At 49.2% G+C, this 18,841-nt stretch overlaps 1 protein-coding gene across 7 annotated transcripts in view; it reads right to left on the reverse strand.

The window, feature by feature from the left end:
* Window positions 1–18,841, reverse strand: part of BCL11A (BCL11 transcription factor A) — a 112,211-nt gene that overhangs the window by 8,030 nt on the left and 85,340 nt on the right. For 5 of the 7 annotated variants that reach the window (XM_049799669.1, XM_049799662.1, XM_049799667.1 and 2 more), the window contains exon 3: window positions 1–1,803. This exon is cut by the window's left edge. In XM_049799669.1, the coding sequence (XP_049655626.1) occupies window positions 1–1,803 (1,803 nt within the window). The remainder of the gene's footprint in view (window positions 1,804–18,841) is intronic. The other 2 variants (XM_049799668.1, XM_049799666.1) reach the window with 2 other exon arrangements.

Consider the following 18,841-nt stretch of genomic DNA (forward strand, 5'->3'; position numbering starts at 1 on the left):
GCCTCTCGCCCGTGTGGCTCCGTCTGTGGACGGTGAGATTACTACAGTTCTTGAAGACCTTCCCACAGTACTCACAAGTGTCGCTGCGTCTGCCCTCTTTTGAGCTGGGCCTGCCAGGGCCCGGGCCACTAATATGGGGGGTGCTCCCTCCGCTTCCCGTGCCGCTGCGGCCTGAGATCCCTCCGTCCAGCTCGCCCGGCGGCGTGGAGAAGCGCAGGCTGCCGTTCTCCGAGGAGTGCTCGGAGGAGGAGGCGAAGGGCGATTGTCGGGAGTCGCCGAAGCTGAGGAAGGGGTCCTTCAGCTGCCGGGAGGCGGCGTAGCCCGCCAGCCACTGGGAGTAAACGTTCTCGGTGTTGGGCATGGCGGCGGCCGGCAGGTCGAACTCCTTCTCCAGCTTGATGCGTTTGGAGAAGGGGCTCAGGGAGCTGGGGCTACCCAGCAGCAGCTTTTTGGACAGGCCTCCCGAGGCGGACTCCCCCGGGGAGCAGCCCCGGCCGTTGACCGCCCCCTCGTCGATGCGGTCAGACTCGCCGGCCACCGAGTCTTCGTCGCAAGTGTCTCTGTGCGCCTCGGGCTCGGGGAGGTGGCCCCGCTTGTGTTTCTCCCCCAGGACCTGGTGGAAGGCCTCGCTGAAGTGCTGCATGGAGCTCAGGACCATGCCCTGCATGACGTCCGGCATCGACCGGCCCTCCTCGCTGGCCCGCGAGTTGTTCTCGTGGTGGCGGGCCGCCTCCAGGCTCATCCCGAAGCCGTAGTCCGGCCTGTCGCTCTCGTTCAAGTCCTCCTCCTCTTCCTCCTCCTCCTCCTCCTCCTCCTCCTCCTCTTCCTCCTCTTCCTCATCCCCGTTCTCAGGGATCATGTTGGGGTCGTTCTCGCTCTTGAACTTGGCCACCACGGACTTGAGGGCACTGCTGGCGCTGCCCACCAGGTCGCTGGTGCCCGGCTCAGGGGAGCTGGCGGTGGAGAGCCCGTCATCCGACTTCACCGTCATGGGGGAGGACTTGTGCATGTGGGTCTTCATGTGGCGCTTCAGCTTGCTGGCCTGCGTGCAGGCGTGGTCGCAGAGGTTGCACTTGTAGGGCTTCTCCCCGGTGTGGCTCCGGCGGTGGACCACCAGGTTGCTCTGAAACTTGAAGGTCTTCCCGCAGAACTCGCAGGACTTGGACTTCATGGGCGGCTGGGAGGGAGGAGGAGCGGACTGCAGAGGAGGAAGGGGTGGCGTGGCCAGGAACGGGGGCTTGCTGCCGGGCTGGAAGGGCTGCAGCAACCTTTGCATAGGGCTGGGCCGGCTCGGGGACAAGGGCGGGCTGGAGGTGTTGCCGGCCAGCTCCCGCAGCCTCCGGGAGAAATCCATAGCGGGGGGCTCCATCGCCATGGGGTTCAGTCGCAGCACCCTGTCAAAGGCACTAGGGTGATGGGTGGCCAGAGCCATTTCTTCCGCACCCAGGCGCTCAATGCGATGCGGATCCAAATGGTGCCTCGGGGGAGGGCTAAAGAGGGGCGGCGTGGGTGGGAAACGCCCTTCTCCCAGCCCTGACGCCTCCCTCGAGACCGAGCCGGGTATTCTGAGCAGGTTAAAAGGGTTATTGTCTGCAATGTGAATCCCGTGGAGAGGTGGCTGGGAAGGGCACTCTGCACCTAGTCCTGTTGGGATACCAACCCGTGGCGTCAGGGGGCTGCCGTGCTCGCTTTCTAGGTAGATCCGTAAGCCGTGCGTGTTCTGTGCGTGCTGCAAGAGGAACCAGGCGCTGTTGAAAGGCTGTTTACAAGTCGTACACGTGTAGCTGCTGGGCTCGTCTTTACCTGAAAAATAACACAACAAGCAGCGTCAATCTCCGGCCGTCCACCGGCGGGCGAGAGCTCGCCTCCCTGCCTAAGTTCCTCTCCTCCGGGACGCCCAGCTGGAAGCTGGGGAAGGGACGTCCCAGCTCAGGTGCAGGCAGGGGACAGGGGCCGGGAGGAGGCGAGGGGCGCGACGGGGAGGTCCAAACCTACCCGAAGCGCACCCACCTCCTCCCAACAGCCCCAGCCACGGGTTCAAAACCGAACCCCAGCAGGTAACAGCAGCAAAGAAAGCTATGAAAAAAAAGAGGTGTTAAAGTCAATCGATGCCAGCTACAACTCGGCAGACTTTATGCTGCAAGAGGCTGCTAACATTTAAACTGGGGAGTAAATAAATAAATAGATAAGTAAATATAAAACAAATAAATCCCCTTCTGAAAAGCACTCCAGAAAACCGCACACATCGGTTCAAAGCAGCAATCCAAAGCATCACGACTAGCTAGCAAGCTGGACATCATCACTTTGTAGCTCTGGGGAAAAAAAAAAAAAAAAAAAAAGAAAAAAATGGGGGGGAAAAATTTAAATAAAATAGAGCATGGGACAGGGAGAGGGGAAGGCAGAAAGAGCGGCAGCTCAGCCAGGGAAAGAGCTGGAGGGTGGCCAGGAGGCCTGGCCGAGCGCCCTGCCGGAGCCGCATTATTTCTCTCGCACTGAAAAGAAGCTGAGGATGGTAAATGCCACTTTGGCAAGTAGCGAGCTAACTCTATTTCATGATAATTTATTTTTGGAGATAACACGGACATTATAAAAGAGCAACCAACTAATAAATAACTAAACAAAAAGCCGGCTAATAATGACAGCAGAAAGCAGCCCCTTCTAATATATGGCAAAACAAGGGGGACGAATAACTTTTTGAGGGCTGCCCACGAGGAAAGAGTGGCGTGAGATATGGTGAAGGTGAGGGCACTTTTATCAATTACTGCAATTTTGCAAATAATTCACTCCCACCCCCCCATGGATGTTTTTTACTAAATGCTGGTAAACCGAAACCGGAGCTAAGAGGAGGATAAAAATTCATTTCCAGCCCTGCCCAGCAGTTCTCACAGAGCTGCTGTTTAGTGATATTTTAAAAAATAAACACGATCTTGAGGTTTGCTGAGGAATAAACCAAGAACCCTCCAAGGACATCAGTGCTTGGGGTGGATACCTGCCTGCACCACGTACTCCTGCCCTGACCCAGCATTTACATTACGAGGCATCTGCTCCATAGGCACCACTTGTGGATAAACCTCTTTACGTGCTGCACTGAGAGCTGCCCCCATTAGGTTTCCCCTATTTGCCTAATATGAAGAAAAGGAAAAGAAAAAACAAATGAGGCAGATTTGGAAAGAAAACATCGCTTTATCTGTGCCCATCTTGTTTCCCATCTCACTTGGGAGGAAGGGAAGAACGGCTTCATATGGGCATTTTCGTTATCTGGTGAGCTGAATGATGATTTGGGGATACGAGAGGCAGGCAGCCCGCAGCACCAGCTGTAGTGCCCCGGCGCAGCTTTCCTCCCTGCCTCCCGGCTCTGCAGTTATTCTACATTTGGCCTGAGAAGCTGAATCGGGTGAGTAAAGAGAGACTCGACTGTCTACAGCAGGCATTTAACACTTTAATCACTTTAAAAGCCCTTGGAATAATATTTAATGTTTCATCCTGAAGCCGGCGTCGGAATAAAATGCATTGCAGTGTTTAGTATGTGCCAGACATGCAAGCACAGATAAATACTTAAATCTGCTGAAATTAGAGGGAAATTCAATTGGACTTTCACATTCCTATGCTCATATGTGAGCTCGGAAAAAAATCTTAAATGGGAAAATTTCATCTTGCTTCGCCATAATGAAGTGGAAGTTTTTAACACCACAGTAGGAGCTAACAATGTAACGCTACCTTGCCTCTCTACCTTATAGATCAGGTCAGAGAAAATAGCATTTTATCTTATAATGAGGACACAACATCGAGCGTTCGCTACTACATTTTAGTATTCCCATCAACTAGATATTCTAGATCATAAGGGCAGCTCGTGTAATCATAATGTCAATGAGAAGGGCTGTTACGACTGAGACTAAAGATTACATGGAAAAAGCTGCTTTGAAACTGGTAATTATTACCAGTCCACTAATAGCAAATGATGCATTACAGTTTCACCGTATAATCTGTATTTCACTCAGCTCCTGCCAGTACGGCCTTATTACATTACAGCACTCACAAATTCTAAATTCCAAAACTACAGTCATCAATAAATGTGTTACTTGCCATAATTTGCGAAATTACTTTGTTCATAACTTCTTCGACTGTTATAAAGACTGGAATTGATTTCCTGCGTGGCAAAATTAGGGCTACATTGATTTAGTGGAGTGTAAAATGTAGTATTATTCTTCATTTGCTTGCCTGAAAAACAAGTTTTCAATTCACCGTCCGCATTTGGTAATCAAGATAATAATTTAAATTTAAAATCATATTTATGTACAAAACTTCCCTAAACAACCCACCATTTTCAAGGGAGCAACGTAAACCCAAACAATAAAACAAAGCAGCGAAACAGTTAAAATCCACCAGCCATTTGCCTCCACCTCCTGCTTTGAAGAGACACGATTTCTAATTTGTCTATTAGTGCTTGATTAATTATGAAGGCTATTGACTGACCATATCACCACCTAGAGATACGTTCCAGTCTGATGCAGCCTTGCCAAACTGCAAGAGAATTATGGCACTAATCCACGCGTCGCCTGCCAGCAGCGAGACAGGTCCTTAGACCGCCGCAGCAACCGCTGGTTTTGGAAGGGACTCGCCTTTCCTTCCTCCTGTCCCACCACCATGCTTTTTGGTACAGCGTTCGGGTCCCCCCAAAAGCCAGATGGGATTGTAGGACCTGAAGGCTGTGCGTCCACTGATGGGCCAGCTATGGGCCAGCCTCTACGTCCACACAGGCTTCCCAGCTAATGCATCTGGGCAAGACCACGGTCAAGCAGGGAGATGTAGTAGCCAGTGCTGGCCAAGGACAGAGGGGGAGAAGGTCCCAAGGGGCTCTTCGTGCCTCATCATCCACCAGGGCAACGTGAGGGGATGCGTTATCCAAAGCAGCGTTGCGACACTATTGGGGCTTTCCACTGATTTCCAAGAGGCTAGCGGGAATCCCCCAGATCGAGATGTAAAGCAGGTCACCACTGAACCAGCCCTCTTCAGACACCAGCAGTGGGACTGGAGCTCACATCCTCTGCTGCTTCACATCAAGGAATTTAAAGGTGAAAGGGACCACCAGCTCTCACCCTCTGACCTTTCCTGCAGTATGTGTCGCTCAGTTGTCCTGCGCCATGACCAACACGATGTCTTTGGGTAAAGCGTGGCCTCCTCCAGCCCCACAAACCGTCTTTAGGGCAAAGCACAAAACCCCAGTGAAAACCATTCAAACCAGCTCAGAAGACAAGAAGAGCACCCACTGCTGCCACCACAGTCAGTTCCCACAGCTAACCACAGACGGGTACTGGGGTCCACCTGAATTTCTCTGGCTCCAATCTCTACCCATTCTCTTTTTCTGGTTTGGTTTTTTTTGGTCAATACACCGAAAAGCCGTTGGTACACAATGTGCCCTCCCATGCACACCAAGGGTACTTGTGCACCCAGAAATCAACGCACACTTCAAAATCTAGTTATTTTTCCTCCTGAAGCCACTCCTTCATTCTCCTCCACTATTCAAGGACCAGCCTAGCCCTTCTCACCCCAGCATCATGCTGGGAAGGAGCTGGTTTTCCTCTAAGCCTTCCACAGAGCTGCTGCCTTCTGGGGTACCGCACCCCAGCCCTGTAAGCACAGCCCCGATTCCACTCTTTTAGCCAGGGACCACAGCAGGCTGTACCCAACCGTGCTCTCAACACACCCTGCTCGACAGTCTTTACAGACCACCCTCATAAACCCATCCCTGTAGCTCTTGACCCATCCACCCGCCTTTGCTTTATCTACAAAGTTAATCAGCTGCAATTGCATGTTCATTTCTAAAACACCAACGAAGTGCTAACCACCACCGTGGCTCCCACCGGTCCCTGCTGACCTCTCCCATCCACTGATGCTTCTCCAGCTAAGCCCCCACATTCCCAGATCTGTTGGCCGGCTCTGAATCGCCTATGCTAGTGATACCGCGCAGTGCTCGTTCTTCCTATACGCAATGTCACACAGTACCGCGTCCAATGCCTTGCAGAGTCTATTTCATCTACATTTATCAACAGAAGTTGTCATCTGGAAGAATGAAATCAGGTTTATTTGACAAGATCTATATTCCATAAATCTAAGTTGAGTGGCATGAATTATATTTCTGTCCTTTAATTCTTTATCAATTGAATCTTATATTGGCTCTTCAATTATTTTGCCCAGAAGAGATAAGCAAAGTGTTGCCAACTCTCCCATGGTTACCCTGACCGGGTCTTGATGGCATTTTCCCAGTCCATAAGCTTTATTAAAAACCAGCATCACATGTCAACTCTTTAGGGATTCTTGGGTGCAAGTTGTCAGGGCCTTTTCATTTAAAAATATTTATCTCCATTGGACCTTGTATAAAATCCTCCTTGGCTACTAATGAGATAGAAAAAACATCATCGCCCACCTATGATACAGAAACATAACACTGCTGCTTTCCAGGTCTACAGCAGCAATATTTATTAAAAATTTCCACCTTACTGCTTCTTCCATCCATCAGTTCCAGGGCTTCTCTTTTCTCCTCAGAATCTCTCCTCTTCTCCCCATCCATGCCAGGCACGAGTTTTCCTCCGCAACTTCCGCTCCCCTGACCAGTTCTCTACCCGTCATGGTTTCTCACTGCAATTGATTGCTATCTATTTTCCGTTTTTTTTAAATTGTCATATATTGATTTTTTTTAATATCTAATTGCTGTTCTCATCTCACCACTTAAGCGGGGTTTGGACGTGGGCCAAAGTTGCCCTCTCCTTCCTGGACAGCTCATCAACTCTTTACAAATAGCTTCCAATTACCATTCGCATTTTTGCGTGTACAATTTTCCTCCCAGTCGATTTTGCTGCTCATTTTCTTCATATTTGGGAAATTACCCCTTTAGGAGAATTACATGGGGATACCACATACCAAATACAAACGTGGGGCCAATATGAAACCTGACTGGTCTAATGCAGTGAAGCTTCACCCACCGTTATGTATTTATTCCTTTTCTACATCCTGGCCAGCGAAGGACTAGTGACAGGGCACGGCATTTCACTACAGCACAAATGTTTAGTGTTTCTCAAGTTACTGGCTCCTGCCTAAAAAAAAAAAGCAGCAGAACAGCTCTTGCCTGCCCTGCCCCCAAAAGAAGTGATTTAACCAGTGACACACGAGTGACAGATTTAGCTTCTGATCCGAAAAATGTTAACAAATGAGTGGGATGGATATTGGCATTTGAGTGCCTTTAAGGGCAGTTGGCACAATTACTCAGTAAAAATGAAGAGATGGCTGCTTTGAGCATTAAGGGGCTTTTTTTATATATAAAAAAAAAAAAAAAAAAAAAAGCTGGCTTTTCTGTACTGTGCTCAGAGATACACCCAGCGCGCTCAAAGTCCGAGTTGAAGCATGCCAACATCTCCAGGCGCAACAGAGCTGACTCTGAGCGAGACCCACAGCCATGTCCACCAGCAGCAAAGCCAGACAAGATGCTGGGGAGAAGACCAGCTGGGAGGAGAAGCTGTCAGCTAGATGCCACTGCTGGGGGGGAGGGCTAGCGGAGGGGGGAATGTTTTCTGGAGCTAGGCATGCAAGTTCAGGCATTGCCAAGTGAGTAATGGAATAATCTGCATGCATGTGCCAATGTGCTTTGGAGGAGCTTCCTTCGTTTCTCAAAAGTCAGGGCTGGATCCAGGAAAGCTGCTCACCGGACACACCAGTGCTTTACGGAAGAGCAACGCTGAAACACTAGGTGCAGCATCCTCTCGGTGCCCCTATCCAAAACAGGCAGCCCACAGCACAGGCCGTTGGTTGGGAAGGACCACCAGATTAAGGAGTGAGATATTAACGTAACACATATTTTACCACAGGGCATCGTACGGGCTGCACACAAACACGCAGTATTAGGGACACCCCAGTTTTCCCAGTGTTTTCACAAACAAAACGGCGGCATAAGCAGTGACTGCGTACGTGCCAATGGTGTTCGCAAGGATTTTGTTCACAGCTGCAGATTTACTCCCTCCGAGAAATCCCTGTGCCAGAGAAATCTCTGAGCAGACCAGGAATTGGCCCTGGCCGCCCCAATGGTCCAGCCCTTGTTCTCGGCAGCTTCTCTCCACAAGCCAGCACCACCAGCCTTAGTGGCTTAGCTCCTGTGTTCTCCTTCACCTTCCCCAAAAAACCCACAAGTGTAAGCAAAGCCAAGGTGTCTTTACCGGACTACCTGCACTTACAGGGCATATACATACCTTTTGCTATCAAACTGCAGAGAACAAAAGTTAAAAGCAACTCGAACACTTGCAACCTGCAGTAAGCATCCCCCTCTCTTCTGCTCGCCACCAAACAATTATCGGAGGAACAGCCTGAGCCAAACCCAGGAACTTCTTTATTCAGCTTTAATGTCAACTGACTGCTTGATTTTTGGACTGATAAATTTGGAGTTGTTACGGTATTTAAAGGGGGGAAGAAAAAAAATGGAGTTAATTGTTACCACTTGTACTTGATTCAGTTCTTCTCCATCTGGCTTGTCAAATATATCTTTTTTTCCCTCTCTCTCTTCTGGAAATCCGTACTGTTGAAATTCCTTTCAATTGAAAACTAGAGAAGTGAAACAGTTGGGACACAGGAAGCGTTGCAGGGCTGGGAGATAAGTGGGTCCACTCCACGCCTGCAGCAGCCCACTTCTCCCTTGGTAAGAAATAGCTGCTTTGTCGTGACTCACCTTTTCCTGGTAGTCAGTAGCATCAGTTTAGATGGGAAACTGTAACTGTCCAAACATATATTTTCCTTCTTGCACTAGTTCTTCCTCCCCATTCTCCAGATTGCAAAAGGTGCATTATTAACCTGGTCCATCATTAACCGGTTATAAGCAGCTGTTAGCACTGTTAGCATCAGCATTGTTGCTGTTGTTGTCATAATAATTATAATAAATAACAGCAGTAGCTGCATTTATGTACAATAGGGTAGTTTCTCTCTAATCTTTTCTACCACTAGATGAACCGGATTCAGAAACACTGAAAAAGGAAAATGTCCCCAAAACTCTCTAGGAAGTGATGCAGCATTGCTTGTGAAATAAGAAGCATCATTGTTGTTGTGCATTTGAAAAATAAAATCCTGCAAATCAAGTACACGCTGTTTATGAACAGGCCTGATGGCAGGTCCTGGGACCGGCTTAGTAGTGAAAATGTCAAAAATCTAGAAGGTGTTTTGCTTTGTGGGACCCCCAGCACCCCATTTGCCATCTTTAACAGCCTTTCCTTATCTACGACTTATTGATAAAAGACTTACTGATATTCCTGAAAATAATTATTTTTCCTGCAAATTCAAACTCCCAGAAATAATTTTAATAAAACTGGCAAAATATTTTCTAAATCAAGTATCAACAATGCCGTTTTTTTTTGTAACACCTCCTTTTAAAAGCCCATCTTCTAAAGAAGAACCAGGACAAAATGCTAATGCCATGACCCAAACTTCAAGAAGAAATCCAAGCAACAGCAATAATAGAAACAAAGCTACGGCTGACATTGCCTTACCATTTAAAGATTTCGACCAGAGCTAGGAACTCCAGGAATTCACCTTTTTCTCCCAAAGCCAAATTTTCATTGGGTTTTGCAGCACTGCTCAGATTTCCACAAAACAGAAGGGTTTGGCCTGACAAAAGAGCAAGTGGTAAGGGATGGAAACAGGGAGGCTGGTTCCTCCCTACAGAAAAGCAACATGCAGCATTCTCGGCGGGGGACGCAGGCGGGAGCGGGGAGAGCTCCATCCACTGCCCCAGCGGCTGGGCTCCTCATAACCCTGGGGAACATCTGCCCCTTGCAGGAGATGTGCACACTTCATGGATGACCATTTTGGTTGTAGCTTCAACACATCGTGTATTTACTCATTCTTCTAAGCAGAACCAAATCCATAACACCTAGATTCCCCCTCCCACGGAAAATATTTAATTAACAGCAAGCAACAGAACGCATGGCTTGCCGGAGCCTTGGTGGAGAGGCGCAGGGTGCTGGGGTCCTGCCGGAGCACGCCAGCGCTGCCAGGCGTACTGGCCTGACCTCAACGTCTGTCACCATTTTCAAGGCGATTACAATTTGGCCACCAAGAAAACCTGCTTCAAGCTCCAACTTGGCAAGTAAGGTATCAGGCTGCGACTGATTTTGTGCTTTTTTAAAACTTACGGGGGGTGGAAATCTGTCGCGTCTTGATTAGCGAGGAACAGAAGAAACCTGCCATCGGAAAATAACGCTGTGCTTGAAATTCAGCTTTGAATGAAGTTTTAAAAAGAAACCCCTCAAGCAAAGAAGACCTGATCATGCACACGTAAGCACCCTATACGCTAACGCTACGGGATGGAGAAATACAGGTGATGCAGACTGCAGCGTCACATGGGTAGTAGCTCCATTAACTTCAAACACCGGCGGCAGGACCTAAAGGGCGAACAACACGGTGTTGTCAGCCCTGTAGGAGGAACTCCTCACTGATACCATCTCATTTCTCTAAAAATATCATTAGCGAAGTAACCAACATCCCAGACGCTCGGGCTTCCCCGCCTGCCTCTCCCAGACTGCCTCTGGCGAGCGCAGGCACAGGGATTGTAAATGTAAATGATTGTAAATGTCATTGCTGGGATGACACCTGGTAAAACAGCTCCTCTGGACCTACCTGGCACCAGGTGTGTCCCCTGCTGGAAGGTCCCCCTGGGCTGTGGACCCACCAAGGATCAAAATTCATCTAAGCCCTGCCCCCAAAAGAGCATCGAAGCCCTTCCAAAGCCTAACCTGACTATCCAGCAAACGATACCTTGCTCCAACAGTCCGTAATTATGCATTTACCCAGTGGCTCCTGGGGACAACCAAGTCAATAATTCACTTTTTAAATGCAGTGTTGTAATTATACAGCTACAGAGAGCTTCCAAATAATTTCATTCACTCTCATACACCTACGTGATGAATCGTTTCCTTTTCTACTGTTTTCTCCCCGGCCAGCAGCATCTGAAGAAAAGGCAGAGTGCGCTTCAAAAGTTTCTTGCAAAGGAAGGAAAGGACATGCTCTAGCATGACATCTCAGGCCATCCCTGCCGTCGTGGCCTGAGACACAGCACGACACTCCTGAGCCCTGGCAGATGCCGGCAGTGGGGCGTTTCTCCTGGTTGGTACTGCATCTTCGGCACCGCTCACCCTTGCAGCCAGCACCCGGCTCGGATGAATGTGCATCATGGACGCTGCTCTGCGATGCACATTGTACACAAACGTATCTCTTACATATAGAGACTCTCAGAATCAACACCAGGACGCTGCTTTCCTGAGAAGAGCCACTAATGCTTGGTGACCCGATTAGCGCTGCGGGACCTCGCTGGAGGATGCGGCGGCTCTACCGCACGGGGTACTCGTGGAGAGATTGAAGCAAGCTGGCATTTTGAAACGGCTGTGAGCCCTCTCTCAGGGAGAAACGAGGGCTGGCACCTTCCCACCACTGCTCACCAGCCAGCAGGCTGCCGCCGGGGCACTACCGGGCCATCGACTCTCCTCATCACCTATGGCTTTGCTTTATTTTTGCTGCATTTTGCATATCGACATCTCTGTCTGCTGTACCTGGCTTCGCAGAGCACATATGTTTAAACCATCGCCTTGCAGAGATGTGGTGGACCCTGCCAGCCCACCTGGGTCAGGCACTGCCAAGGTTCCCTTCCCCATCCCACAGCACCCCTGCTCCTACCAGTGCCTCGGGCAGTGCGCCAGTTTAGCCAAAAAGCCCCAGCCCTTAGCCGAGGGCCTTTAGAGCCTTATTCCACCTTTTTCTTCCCAAAATGGATCCTCTCCAGACTCTCCTCTTTCCCAGCCTTCCCCTTTGGCTCGCTTTCCTCTCCCTTTCAAATTAATGATATTTAGCCAGCAGCAAACCATCCTGACAAAGTGGGTCAGGGGAACTGCAGGTCCCCCCAAACAACACCTCCGCCTGCAAATCATCTGCCAGGAAGGCAAAGGTTTATTCTGTCCCTGAGCAAGTTCAATGTCACCACGGAGTTGCAAGCACAGCAAGTGCTGAACCAGATCCTACGACGTTTAGTTTCATAACTTGCACAAGCGAGTATTAGTAGAATCGATAATACATATATTTTCCCCTCCCTGCTTTGCAAATAGGACCAAAAGGTGTCGTAAAGTTGTCCACTCTCCTCCGGTTTATTCTGTCTCCTCTCCATCGCTGAGATATCCTTGAAGTTGAAAATGATATAATACTCCAAATATCTGGAGTTTGGAGGATGTAAGACTTGCAAGAATTGCTACAGCTTTATTGCGTTCTCGGGGCACAGAGAGTATTTACCATACATACATCAAGTCAAGGAATGCAAAAAGGGCATACGAAAATTTGGCGCTTCGAGCTCAGGAGTTTAAATTCCCAGAAAGGCAGATAAAGAGTAGATTTTCTTATTTATAGATTTGCAGATGAAATCCAACAACACCAGCCTCCTCCCCCCGCTCCAAAAAAAGCCCTCCTTCCTTTATGTCAGTAAGGCTGATTCAATTTCCAGGCTTGCAAGGTCTCCTCTCACCGAGTATTACCCGACCCCAATAACACGCACTGTTCCAAGGTTAAGATCTGTTTCCTTACAATAATGCAGAAAGCTGTTGTTTCAGTCGTGGCTGCAGAATTCAGCTTTGAAGGACAGGTTAGTACCACACTACATTTAACTGGATTCAGTTCATCTGATTATACAGTGCCTTGCTTTCTGGAATATGTAATCATCTCTTTCTGATGACATTTTAAATATCCAACTAGACAAATAATTGCAGCAATAATTGATAGCTGAGTCAAGCTGGAAGATTATTGATTGGCACAGTACCCGCTGAAACAAATGTTCATCTTTCAAACATTACAGTGAGGATGCTTAAATCTAACTTTTGCTGATAAATGATAAAAATTTGATTTACTGATAAAACCACCAGAATAGAATATGCACTCCAGGATTTGATTACCTGGTGAAATTTTTCGAAGAAAAATTAGGCATCAGGATTTATATTCTATTTCACATGAGTAATTGCCAAGATATGGATAAGCAGTTGAACATAAACACACCGGCGAAGTCTTAAGGAGTTGCTGATTAACTCTCTACCTTCCTGAATGGAATTTATCTGTTCCTAATCACTGCTTACGTAGGAGTTTATCCTGCCGCCTTCCCACGGATGCCTCACGTGGGTCTCATTACCAGCAACAGGAGTTACACGTCGGTAAAGATCCCCCCACCGTTTTCCCAGCAGCTCGAAGCCCTCAATTTAAGTGTGCATATTCTTACTCCACTATGAAGGCAGCCAAAATGAGGGTTTGATCTCATTTGCCATGGTGTACATCAGCAGTGCCAGTGCCCAAATCTGCGATGCTGCATAAAAGCAGCAGGAGGGAGGTCAAGATCAGGTGCATTTGCAAACTGCATTCGCTGTCTTAAAGGGAGGGGGTTTAAAGCTGAAATAAAACCACTTTTCAGCTCTTATTGCACAGGGGTCTGTTTAAACACGGGATTCCTTCTAATTACAAAATTCTGGACCCCGCAGTACTGCCTATACATCAGGGGGAGAGAAAGGGGGAATTTCTGAAACTTACTGATTAGAAAGCAGAGCGAGCGGCCACGGCAGAGGATCACGTGCGGGGAAAGGCAAGCGATGAGCTGCCTCGTTAGGGCAGAGGAGCCATTGCAAGGCAGAAGCCTGAAATTAAGGAAAAGCTCCAGAATATTTGAGCAGGGAACAAAAAGCAAAAATTCCAGAGTAAGAGATGAAAAATGCACTGAAACGTTTTGAAATGGAGCCATTAGGAGCTGATTGAGTCTCGGAGCTACTGTTAAAAATCAGCCACTTGTTAGATGCGGCGATCAGCTGAGCCCTGACACTTTAAGGCATATGAGGGGGCTTGTCGAGCGGCTTCGCTCTAATTTAGAGATCCTCAGTTAATTAGAAAGCCCTCAGATTTTCTGCAAATGCGGGTGGCCATCGACAGCTCGTGCTTTTGATGCTTTCCAGGTGACAGCTGCCAGACTGACCTTCCCGGCGCTGGCAGGGCTGCCCAGACCCTCGCCATGTCGGGGAACTCAGTCGCCACCAGTGCCGGCGCAAAGTTACAAGTAAGGTTACTCCGCTCCTACAGGCCGTTTCCTCCTCTGAAACAAACCCTGATGAAGCCTGCATTTGCTTAATGCTATAAATAGCTCCAGCTTTGAATTATTATTATTTTTACCCCCTGCCAAGTGGCTGTCACAGCCAGCCCGGGACTTTGGGGTGGGATTTTTTCGAAGGTGGTGCCAGCAGAGGTTGGGAGAAGTGCTTTACGGGGAAGGACCTGCTCACGTTGAACCCACGGCCACGACTGCAGGAGAGAAACCTCCCTTTGAGATGTTCGTTTCCCTGATACCTACAGCAGGTAGCAGTGGCTGCAGGGGATGGAGCCCCTCTCCAGAGGACGGCACTCCCTCAGCACCCAGCATGCCCCATCCCACGGGGACGCCTTTCCCAGCTGCAAAGCGAGGTCTGGTGATGCTCTCCAAGTAGAACCCACTGATAGTAAGTAATGCAGGGCAAATACTAACAACACATGCAACCGCTGAACAAAACGAGGCTTGTTTGGAAATGCAAGGAAACGAGTGGAAGTTACAGTGACAACCCAAAGGCAAGATGACAGACCTGCAGTCACACAGGGAGTCGGCGGCAGACACTAGAAAATTAACTCTCAGGAACAGTCTAGCATTGGCAGGGAAATGAATGAGATGATCTAAGAGATATTTTCCACCTCTAATAGGATTTGATGATGATTTTGCATAGGCTTTTGTGCTAGCCTGGCTTTTGATAAAGGCATGGTGTCTCTTTTCAACCCACATGCAAGGGAGAGATTAATAAGTTGCAGACTCAGCCCACCTCGGCTATAAATGGTTCTTGTGCCTATAGGGGGAAAAAAAGCCAAGCTATCACTGAAAAAAAACCCCAGTGAACTGAGTGCAGTTAGTGCTTTTACACCCAAATCTTCAGTTAAGAGATTTAGAAAGGAGAGAAAAATTCTCCTCCAGCATCCGAAAAAGCACCAATTTAGTACCCAGACAGGGCAGCGATGCACAAACCACAGCCAGTTTAGGAGCACTGGATTGAGACCTTTCCAGGGAGAGCGTCGCTGGGGGCTGTGGGATGCAAGGGGAGATGAGATGGCTCCAGAACATCTTGCAGGTTACCTTTCCCCCACGCAGGAGAAGGGGGCAGAGCCACCGGCAGGTAAGGATGGCACTCGCTTGGGAAGACCTGGCGTGGAGATTTTTGCCCGCTCACAACCTCATATTAGCGGAGGAAAAGACCAGAGGACTGGCCTCGGAGGATGGATTAAGATAGCACTGATGGTAAAGAACAAAATGGAAACAAGAGTTTTTAAGCGTACAAAACGCATTGTAGAGAAGCCCATCTTTTAGCAAGACAAGCATTTTCTTACAGGAAAATGCAATTAAATGTTGTAACTGCCAGCACTTAAGATACCAATAACAGGTAGCGATAAAAAAACCCTAACCTCACCTGATTAAGCAAATAATCTTCCGTGTAGTCTGCATGGTCATATCATGATACCTTTTCTTGGGACAAATGCCCCCCCTTACTCCATGGGCTCTTCTGCTGTTATTTTTCAGCAGGAAGATTTGGGGATCCAGGTCCTGCTCTTTAGCATCACTGGGACTAAACTCTGAGCCTTGCTGCTGTCTAATCCTTGCGTTGGGCCAACTGAACATGACTGCCATTCAGAAGAGAGCCGCTCTCCTGCTCTTCATCCACGAGTCTTCCTTTTCTGGCTCTTCACCTCTTTACTTGGACAACATCTCGGATAAGGGGGCTGGGGCCCCCATCATTTGTCTCCTTATGCTAGCAAAATCAGCCCATATATGCTGCTGTACATCCCGGTGCACAGGAGGACGCGGGGCACACTGCGACATGCCAGCAGCATCTCTACATCCACGCAGCCAGGACAACTCACCGGGAAGCCACGTGCCAGTCCCTGCTGGCATCGCTACCCTCGCTGCCAACCTACAGTCACGCACAGGGGAGCTCTGCTTTTCAGGAAAACAGGCTCACAGGGCCGAAGATGGGCAACCAGATGCATCACCACATGCCTGACCACAGACTTCTGCCTGCAGAGAGCATTTCAGGTTCAAGGCTGCTGTTATTTGCACTGCAGCCAGGTCCAGCGGCTGCCACAGGGGACCAGAGCCCCTCGGAGTGCGGCACTGCACCCAGAGATAACGAAACGACAGTTCCTGCCCCCGAGCTGGCAATTATCATCATCGCTATTATAACCTGACGAGAGGGGCTGTCAGTTTGAACAGGCTACTGCTTCGGAACCAATCCTTCCCACTCCCTGGGCTTAAGAGCACTGAATATTTCAGCAGGAAAATGGCAGAAGTTGCAATCCTCCCATTTGCTGTCACATCTCGTAGTGCTTTTGAAAAACCACAGCGGCGCATTCGCAGCTGGAGTAAAAGAAATTGGCCTCACGTCATTTTTTAGCAATAATACAGTAAGAGAGCAATAACGTTAAAAACAATTAACATCAAGACGTTGCACTCAATCGCACCTTAAGTCCGAGGAGCTCAGCGTGCTTTGCAAATGGCCGTTAATGCCACGAAGGCTATATGGGGAGTGGAAGCATTGCCCATGGTCCCACAGGGGCATTTTCCAGCTGCTTACCTCCAGGTCCTCATGTTCTCAGGGATGGGAGCACTTTCCAACAAGCATTGGCAAGCACAGAGCTCGTACCTGACGTCTCCAGCATCTCCAACACCCAGTCTGTGCCTGATCCTCCCCGTGCTCCCCAAAAAGGGTGCTCGATGCCGTGGTGATGGACGGCAGCTCCATGAAAAATGCAAAAGTCCTTGAGTCATCACTTTACCTGAACGTTTTATCAGAAAACACCCCGTCCAGGGGCAGGCTGGGAGATGGCCGCATATACGGCAGGTCTGAAATTGCGATCAGCTTCACCTCGATCCTTTTCCGATGTCCTTGGCCATCCAGTTAAGATCTGACAGCATTTAAAGATGACAGTGCTTGAGGTAATGGGACAATGCCGTAACAGGATTACAGGAAATGTGAAAGAAAGGACATACGTACATAATGTCATTTAGGTAATGTCATCTATGAACAGGTTTTGCTGCAATTTTGCTGACAAAGAAGTCAGTCTCACTTATACGATTCCTTTTAAACTCTGTTACTGCTGTAAATAGTTTACTTCTTCCTGAAAGAAAGCTTTTTAGACGTGTCGTCGCAAATATTTTGTCCAACTTTCTCGCTGGTCCGAGGCAGGGGTATCCTAGGCTTGGGGGAGGGGAGAGGGAAAGCAATACAAACCAGCACGAGGCGGCAAGCAGGGCGAGGCAGCAGGATCGAAGGACTCCACGCCGCCCTCCCAACCTAGCTGCAGCACCCAGACTTTTTAAGATCCTCCCAGTTAATTTCCACCCAGCTATTTCCTCCCTGCATCCTTTTTCCATCAGTATTCCCTTTCAGTCCCACCGCAGCTGCCCCCGAAACAGCTTCCTCATTGTCCCCCACCAGAAGTGGTGTATGTGTGCCAAGCAACTGACCGCAAACAAAAGCTTGTTTGACCAACGCTTGTTCTGAAACAAAACCCCGGCTGGAGAAGGAAATCCCGCAAAGGAGGGGGGATTGATGCTGGGACAATTTGGAAGGCGAGCCCAGGCGCGCTCGCCCCCGGGGACTCACATTCTTGCCAGACAATGGTGTCTGGCCTCCTCATTCACCGCCTGCCTCACACCCCTCCCCAAAAAATCCCTCCTAAAAGCCATGTTTATTATATAGTCTGATAAGCGGGAGAGATGCCGTTATTGAGCCCGCGACCATCTCGGGCACTGCCTGCAGTGTCTCGGGGACAGTGGGCAGACAATAGAAGCCTCTAAAGGACTTGGGGAAGGGTTTCTGGAGCTAAACTTATTGCTAGGAAATACTGGGATGACTTGACTTCTTCTACATGGGATGGTGAAAATTAATGGCCAAGGGGGTGGCTCTGAGGTCCCCACTTGCTACCCTTTCTTGGGGAGCATTTACTCTTTCTGAGCAAAATGCTTCTTCTGAGCTCCCCAACCTTGCCTTAGATGACTCCTTCCCCGGAGCCCGTCAAAAGCGGCTGTTATGAAAAAGCCAGGCCTTTGCCCCCCCCCCACATCTGCCTGCCATTGGCATGTGAAGTTACCGATTAGAGGAAACACCCTCCCTGGGCAGGCAGCCCCCTCCCTCGATAAGTACGGTTGGAAACCACAGGAGTTGCACAGGCCAGTTCGCATGCCGTACACCAGCCCGAGCATCTTATCCGTTAATAAACAGACGTTCAGGTCTTCGTCGCATTGAGCAACGTTGACATCTGCCCGTTTAGGCAACACGTTGGGCAGCAGCTGGGTTTGTGGCCAGGCAGCCGGCAGGGTTTGCTGCAGGCTCCCCGCAGGCTTTGGCAGAGGCAGGATCCTACCGCCTGCCTGTCTGTCTGTCTGTCTGTCTGCCCGGGCACGCATTACTGCTGGAAGACGCTCGTAATAAACACAGATACGTTAAAATTCCTCGCAAGGTTGTAATACTCGGCCCTTGAACGGCACGTCCCAGTCGTCACCGAGCCATCCCCAGGAGCGCGGGACACCACCCCCTGCACCAGGTAGAGATGGAGAAACCAGCCGAAGCGGCTTTAGTCCATCCCCCTGCACCCACCCTCCAGTCCCCAGCTAAGGAGAAGAAAAGCTTTTGCCATGATTAAAGGTGATTTTCCAAAGTGTATTTACCATTTGGGTGCCGAGGCCGCTCATGGTGTTTATGTTTGCAAGCACATGTATACATTT

Source organism: Accipiter gentilis, chromosome 5 (assembly GCF_929443795.1).
Source record: "Accipiter gentilis chromosome 5, bAccGen1.1, whole genome shotgun sequence".
Classification (NCBI taxonomy): Eukaryota; Metazoa; Chordata; class Aves; order Accipitriformes; family Accipitridae; genus Astur; species Astur gentilis.